Here is a 7,024-nt window from a genome sequence, read left to right on the forward strand (position 1 = left end):
AAGAATGTTATCGACATCTCATGATAGTTCTAAAGATATCTTGATTTTTGTACAGATAGGGCAAACAAAAAAATAAACATGAGTGCATTTGTTAGTTTTTTTCGGTGTAAAGTCTTGTAAATATCTACTCCTACGATGTCTTATGCTTTTTTTTTTTTGGACATCCGATGTCTTATGCTTTGTTTAGTCGTTGAATGGAAAAATCACATGTTCAGCTGTAGTTAAATCACAGAATTTCTAAGTTCTTGATTTATAAACTAAATGTTCAAAGAATTTTTTTTTACGCAAAACTATAGTATTTAAATAACAAAAGCAAACGGCATTGTTATTTTCTTAGATAAGTGTCACGAAAATATCGAGACCCAAAGAATCAAAAGGAAACTGATATAAATACCCCAAACTGCTATACCTAAAATTTTGGTACTAAACTCGATCTGACATAAGAATCAAATGATTATCCAAAATATAAACATATATTCAAAAAAAATAAAATAAAATAAATATATATTCAAAAACTATTAGCTATATTAATATTTGTAATAATTCAAGTATCATAAATTATAATTATAAACCGGAATATATTAATTAATATCTGGTTATTTTAGTAGTTTGGATGTTTTGAATAATTTAGATACAATAACTGAACTGTATCCATAGTTATTTGCAAATAAAAACAATTAAACTATATCGGACGAGTATTTGAATAAAAACCGAACCATACAAAACCTGACCGAAAAAATAAAAAATACTCGAGTAAAACCTATCAAAATACTAGTCGTATATAGTTGAATAGTTTGTTTTTATTTGCAAATAATTATGGATACTCGAGTAAAACCTATCAAAATATTCGTTGGATTAATCGGTTGGGCATGACTCCCCAAGTTATTCAAAAAAAAAAAAACCTATCAAAATATCCAGAATTTAAAAGATATAATCTGAACCGAAACCAGAACCAGAACTAGCGCACCTAATTCTTGAATTTAAAGAGTTAGGTCTCGAATTCGACCCATATGGTTAGGCCATAAGTTTGTCGGCCACGAAGCCTAACAAAACTAACTTGGTGAAGGAATCCGAAATTTAACGTGCCAGATCCCATAATATTTAGCAGCCCACTAAGATAAACCAAAGCCCATACCTAAATAGTCAAGTAACCCGGAACATACCGGGTCAGAATCTTCACTGTACGAATCGAAAAGAAGGACACGGCGTGGATCGCGATGATGGTCTCTCCTCTCTCGTATGAACAGAACATTCATCCTTCTTACCCGACAACTTTAATCAAAAACATCCGACCACAGCATTTCTTTTTTAAAAAAGAAATAATTAAAATCCTCAAATTGCTCGAACAAAATGCTGCTCCTGTACTAACGTTTGTAGCTTTCCCAGATCCTTTTCTCCATTTCTTCCCCATACGCTAGTGAAAACAGAGACCTAGCAAATCGTGTTCTGGGAATCGTCAGATCTTGATCTGAGAAGACTTACAGGTTCTGTTTCTTCTCTGTGATTGCGTTAAGATGTTATATAAGCTCTGACAAATGATGGGTCTCGATCAAGTTTCCGTCTTTATTAGTTTTTTTTTTTTTTGTTCTCTGGGTTTCTCTCTGATATTGATTTTATTTACAAAAATGTTTTTCTTTTATGCACAGATTTGGTATTATTGGTATGGTTTTTTGTTCGTTGCAATTCCACTAGCTTAGATGAAGACTATTAAATGAAACCAAAACTTTCTTCTATTCATTATTTAGAGAAAGATGTTACCTCGTTTGCTTTTTATATGAGATGATCACATTTATTTCGAATAACTGAACTGAGAATTGGGAAATGATTCTGAATAATCACTTTTGTTGCAGGTCCTAGTCGCTGAGTAGCTCGAAGAGCTGATTCAAAATCGTTGGATGGTCTTGAGAAAACACACATTCCAAGATATTAGAAAAAGTGATGTGCGTTTTTATATTTCACATATGTTACGCCATCTTGGATGGCTATTTGGATTGAGCAGAAGAAGTAGGCGAGCAAAGACACTTGACGCTAAACCTTACATAGATAATAGGGTTAAGCCAGTACTAATGGTTGACACGGTTCAAGAAGTTGCCATTTATATCCACAGGTTTCATAACCTTGATCTTTTCCAACAAGGGTATGTGACATTTCTTTGCCTTTACTGAGGTTTCTACTTCAACATTTTTTATAGAAAAAATTTCTGATTCATTTATTTCATCAGATGGTATCAAATAAAAATCACCATGAGATGGGAAGATGGTGATAACCTAACTCGTGGTATTCCTTCACGAGTCGTTCAGTATGAAGGTACTATATATATAGCTTTCTTATGATCTTGTCTAGTTTCTTTCTTGTTGCGTTCGTGTGAGTCTATTCTGAGTATAAATTAGACAGAGAGAATTGGTTTGGTTTTGTTACAGCTCTGGAATCAGGCTCTAATGGAGTGTGGAGGATAGATGATAAAGACAATAGTTTCTTCACACAGCCTTTCCAAATCAAATACGCAAGGCAGGACGTTCGTCTGTGTATGATGATCTCATTCACTTTGCCACTTCAAAAATATGACGTAAGCAATCTCTACTCATTACACATCCTAACAACTTCGAAAGATATGTTTTGTTAGAATGAGTTTCTTATGAGAAATGAATCTTTGGTACGCAGGGGTCGGCTACATCTGCTGCTATATTGAAATTTGAGCTCATGTATGCTCCAGCTATGGATAATTCATCAACGAGGCAATTAGAAGCTTTGCCTGCTGCGATTCATGAGTTTCGTATTCCACCCAAGGCTCTTACAGGCGTGCATTCATACTGTCCTGTGCATTTTGACACACTCCATGCGGTTCTTGTCGATGTGAGTGTCCACATCAGTGTATTGAAATCTGCTGCTTATAGACGACCTGCAAGTCTTTCAAGGTTTGTCAAAAAGAATTTCTTTTTGCATTTTACATAACTTAATATCGGGAAAATGATCAGTTCCAACCTCAAACAATTTCCTTCGTGCTTTTTTATACATGAACTTTGTTATCGTGATGATTTCATCTTAAACTAACATTTTATTTCAAATAAACTATCTGAAATATCAAATTCAAACCGAAATCAATTTTGACCAAAATGATGTTTTGGTCAACCATCCTTAAATTTACCCGAAAAACTGAAAAATATACCAAAAACCCAAAATGTATGAAAATTTTTTTAAAAAAAAATTTAAAACCCGAAAAAACCTAATATACTTAAAATCCAAAAAATGTACCTAAAATTTATCCGAAAACCTAAAAATGTTTGGATTCTACATAACTTTATATTTATGTTAGTTCATATCTCAACGTGTTTTGAAGCAGGGTGGTGAGTAACAGTAAAAGTGTCAGTGGCAGCAGTGCTCAATCTTTCAAGAAAGTATGTCCTTATGATTCATTACTGTTTCAGTCGTTTGTTTTGTCTAGATTTTGAAAACTTCTTGTTGATTTGGTTGCAAACACTTTTGTTAATTGACTAGGCACTTGGTCTGCTTGCTTCTGCTGACAAGAAAATGGTGTCATTCGTTAAAGCATTACTTGGAGCACGCGACATTCTACTCGAGGAAATGACAAGACTTGGCGAGGCAATTGGAAAATCAATTGATTTGTCTGACTTTGTATCAGATATGAACAATGTTCCTTTATCTCAATCAGCAGTTCCCGGTTCAGGACAAGGCAAGGAACAAAACAGTCCTCTTGAGGTCCTTGCTTTTATTTTTGATGCCAACTATTTTTTTTTATCTGACTATATTTTTCTGCTTCTTTTTAATTATTGTCCATTCTTTGGTACAGAAGCTGCAGATTACATTTGATCTAACAAGTGATGACTGGCTTCATGAACTCTCCAAGGATCATCTAACTCGTTTATTCCACTTACTTGGCACCCAGCTTCATTATCTTTGGAACACGTTTCTTGGATTTCACCGGTAATTTCTTTTGGACTTTAATGATTTAAGATCTTTCTCTAAAAGCTAAGATCAACATTCTTGGCTTTTATAGGGATAATAACACAAAAATACTGGAATATCTTCGTGATGTTTGGAGAAAAGATCGTAGAGCTGAATGGTCGATATGGATGGTGTACTCTAAGGTTGAAATGCCACATCATTTTATAAACAGTGGAATGAGTGATATCATAAACCACAGTGCACACAAAAGAGCCTCAAGTGTCTTGAAATTGACTGATGTGAGTTTTAGTCTTCTGTTTCTATTTTACCAATTTTTTTGGCTCATCCAAGTTTTGCTTTGATGCAGCCTGCACAACTTGCAGCTAACCGTGCTGAACTTCACCGTCGAAGCATCGCGCAAATGAGGGTTTGTTCTGTGCTCTCTGTCCCCTCTTGGCATCACAAGCTGTTGATTTTGATGTGTCAATGCATTTTTTTTTTTGTGTGGTGCAGATTAACAACCGGTCAATACAAGACATGCATATACTTGGGGATCCTATGCGAGTTCCTATTATTATAATCGAACGTGTCTTGAATGCACCAAGACGCACTTTGAGTGATAACTCTTACTTGAGACATGTGGATATGCTCGATTCCGGCTTGCTTAATGCGGTCAATGATGATGGGGAGAAAACAAAAGCTACTAGCTCCCAGAAAAGTGCTCGTGAACTAAAGATAGTTGTTTTCGTTCATGGTTTCCAGGCAAGTATCTTAGCTCTAGTAGCATCTGTTTATCACTTGCTTGATAGAGTTTTTGTTCATATTTTCTCTACTGTAGGGGCATCACTTGGACTTGAGGCTTGTCCGGAACCAGTGGCTTATGATAGATCCGAAGATAGAGTTTCTCATGTCCGAGGCAAATGAGGAGAAAACACATGGCGATTTCAGAGAAATGGGACAAAGGCTGGCGCAAGAGGTTGTTTCTTTCCTCAAGAGGAAGAAGGATAGGTATGCGAGACAAGGACATTTGAAAAGCATCAAGTTGAGTTTTGTTGGGCATTCTATTGGTAACGTGATCATCAGAACAGCAATCTCTGGTAAATGTTCTTTAGAAATCCCGTTGATGTTGAGTGATTCATCTTTTTAGTTTTGTTTCATCTTTGTTTTTTTTTTTTTTGATGTTTCAGATGGTTTGATGGAACCATTCAGGAAGTATCTACATACGTATCTATCGCTTTCGGGTCCACACTTGGGTTATCTGTACAGTACAAACTCTTTGTTTAACTCAGGACTTTGGCTCTTAAAGAAGTTGAAGAGTACACAGGTTATTCATCAGCTTACACTCACTGATGATCCTGATCTCCGGCAGACTTTCTTTTACAAACTCTGCAAGGTAGAGACAAACATCTCAACTTTTCTTCACTGCAGGTTCAATTTTTGTTGTTCTGTTCTAATATTTGGTTTTGAATCCTTTTCAGCAAAAGACGTTGGAACATTTCAAAAATATAATTCTCCTGTCCTCACCCCAGGTACTCCTTACTCTTCCCCATGGCTCTAAAGAATCGGTCTAGGCAGCAACTTGGTCTTAGTCGAAATGATTTTTTAAAAATCTGAGTTTTTTTGAAGAATCTGATTTATAGGACTCAAATTGGTTAAAACTGTCTTAAATTGTTTAAAATTGGTTTAAATCTATCTAAATCTATTAAATTAAGCTATAATCTTGGTACTAAATCACAAATTTATCTAATTTCTTTCGCTTTATAATTTATCAAAATAATTTTATAATTAAATCCAAAAACTAAAATAGTTTATATAAATGTAAAATACAAATATAATAAATGTTAACGCTTAGGCCTCAGCCGTATAGTTGCTAGTTTTCTAGGTTTAGTTACCGCCTACCTATTTCTTGAACATTGCTCTTCCCTCTTTAAGGTTGATTGTGTGAAGAAGTTTGAGACTTGTGAAGCTAATGAAACATTATTTGTTTTGTGACTGTTATACAATGCAGGATGGTTATGTTCCATATCACTCAGCAAGAATTGAATCGTGCCAACCAGCTTCATTCGACAGTACAAAAAGGGGGATCGCATTCTTGGAAATGCTGAATAATTGTATGGACCAATTACGTGGACCAGCACCTGAAGCGCCGCATCAGCAAAGGGTTTTCATGCGCTGCGATGTTAACTTCGACATGACTGTGTATGGACGTAACCTGAACTCGTTCATCGGACGTGCTGCCCACATAGAGTTCTTGGAGTCTGATATCTTTGCAAGATTCATAATGTGGTCATTTCAAGATCTGTTCCGCTGATTTTTCCAGAACAGGATGTTGAATTTTGTACAAATTTTGGTGGGACTATAAACTGTTGTATATTAGCTCAGTGCCGGTGCAGAATTTTACAAGGCCGCAAAGAGAAAAATAGACCGTTTTAATTTATTACAAATGTGATAATTTATAGAAACAATTTTGCACACTCATGACTTGAACTCACCATCTCTTAACCTCTCAGAAATTTACTAAGGGACTCAACACAAGAAAAGCTAAATGTTGGGTTTAAATGGTTTGATGGGCTGAGATATTGAGTTTCATCCGTAAACATCATAAAATCTTGGTAAGTTGAGTTTTGTTGGGCATTCTATTGGTAACGTCATCATCAGAACAGCAATCGCTGGTAAATATTCTTAGAAAATCTTGTTGATTTTGAGTGATTCATCTTTTAGTTTTGTTTCATCTTCGCTTTTTTTTTGCTGTTTCAGATGGTTTGATGGAACCATTCAGGAAGTATCTACACACATATCTATCGCTTTCGGGTCCTCACTTGGGTTACCTGTACAGTACAAACTCTTTGTTTAACTCAGGACTTTGGCTCTTAGAGAAGTTAAAGAGAACACAGGTTATTCATCAGCTTACACTCACTGATGATCCTGATCTCCGACAGACTTTCTTTTACAAACTCTGCAAGGTAGACACAAAGATCTTAACGTTTCTTCACAGGCTCAGTTTTTGTTACTCTGCAAGGTAGACACAAAGATCTTAACGTTTTTTAGCAAAAGACGTTGGAAAATTTCAGAAATATAATTCTCCTTTCGTCACCCCAGGTACTCCTCCCCATGGCTCTAA

The 7,024-nt window shown here is 35.5% G+C and overlaps 1 protein-coding gene across 1 annotated transcript; it reads left to right on the plus strand.

Moving 5' to 3' along the window:
• Positions 1–1,188: 1,188 nt before the first annotated feature.
• On the plus strand, positions 1,189–6,350 carry LOC106319365 (protein FAM135B). Its single transcript, XM_013757667.1, has 15 exons — positions 1,189–1,484; positions 1,851–2,137; positions 2,222–2,307; positions 2,421–2,566; positions 2,662–2,915; positions 3,341–3,395; positions 3,496–3,717; positions 3,809–3,942; positions 4,016–4,202; positions 4,271–4,330; positions 4,417–4,665; positions 4,742–5,000; positions 5,091–5,296; positions 5,382–5,432; positions 5,912–6,350. Exons 2-15 carry the CDS (start codon positions 1,896–1,898, stop codon positions 6,212–6,214), a joined length of 2,454 nt encoding a protein of 817 aa, XP_013613121.1. The 5' UTR covers positions 1,189–1,484; positions 1,851–1,895; the 3' UTR covers positions 6,215–6,350.
• The last annotated feature ends 674 nt before the right edge of the window (positions 6,351–7,024 follow it).

Source organism: Brassica oleracea, chromosome C9 (genome assembly GCF_000695525.1).
Source record: "Brassica oleracea var. oleracea cultivar TO1000 chromosome C9, BOL, whole genome shotgun sequence".
Lineage (NCBI taxonomy): Eukaryota > Viridiplantae > Streptophyta > Magnoliopsida > Brassicales > Brassicaceae > Brassica > Brassica oleracea.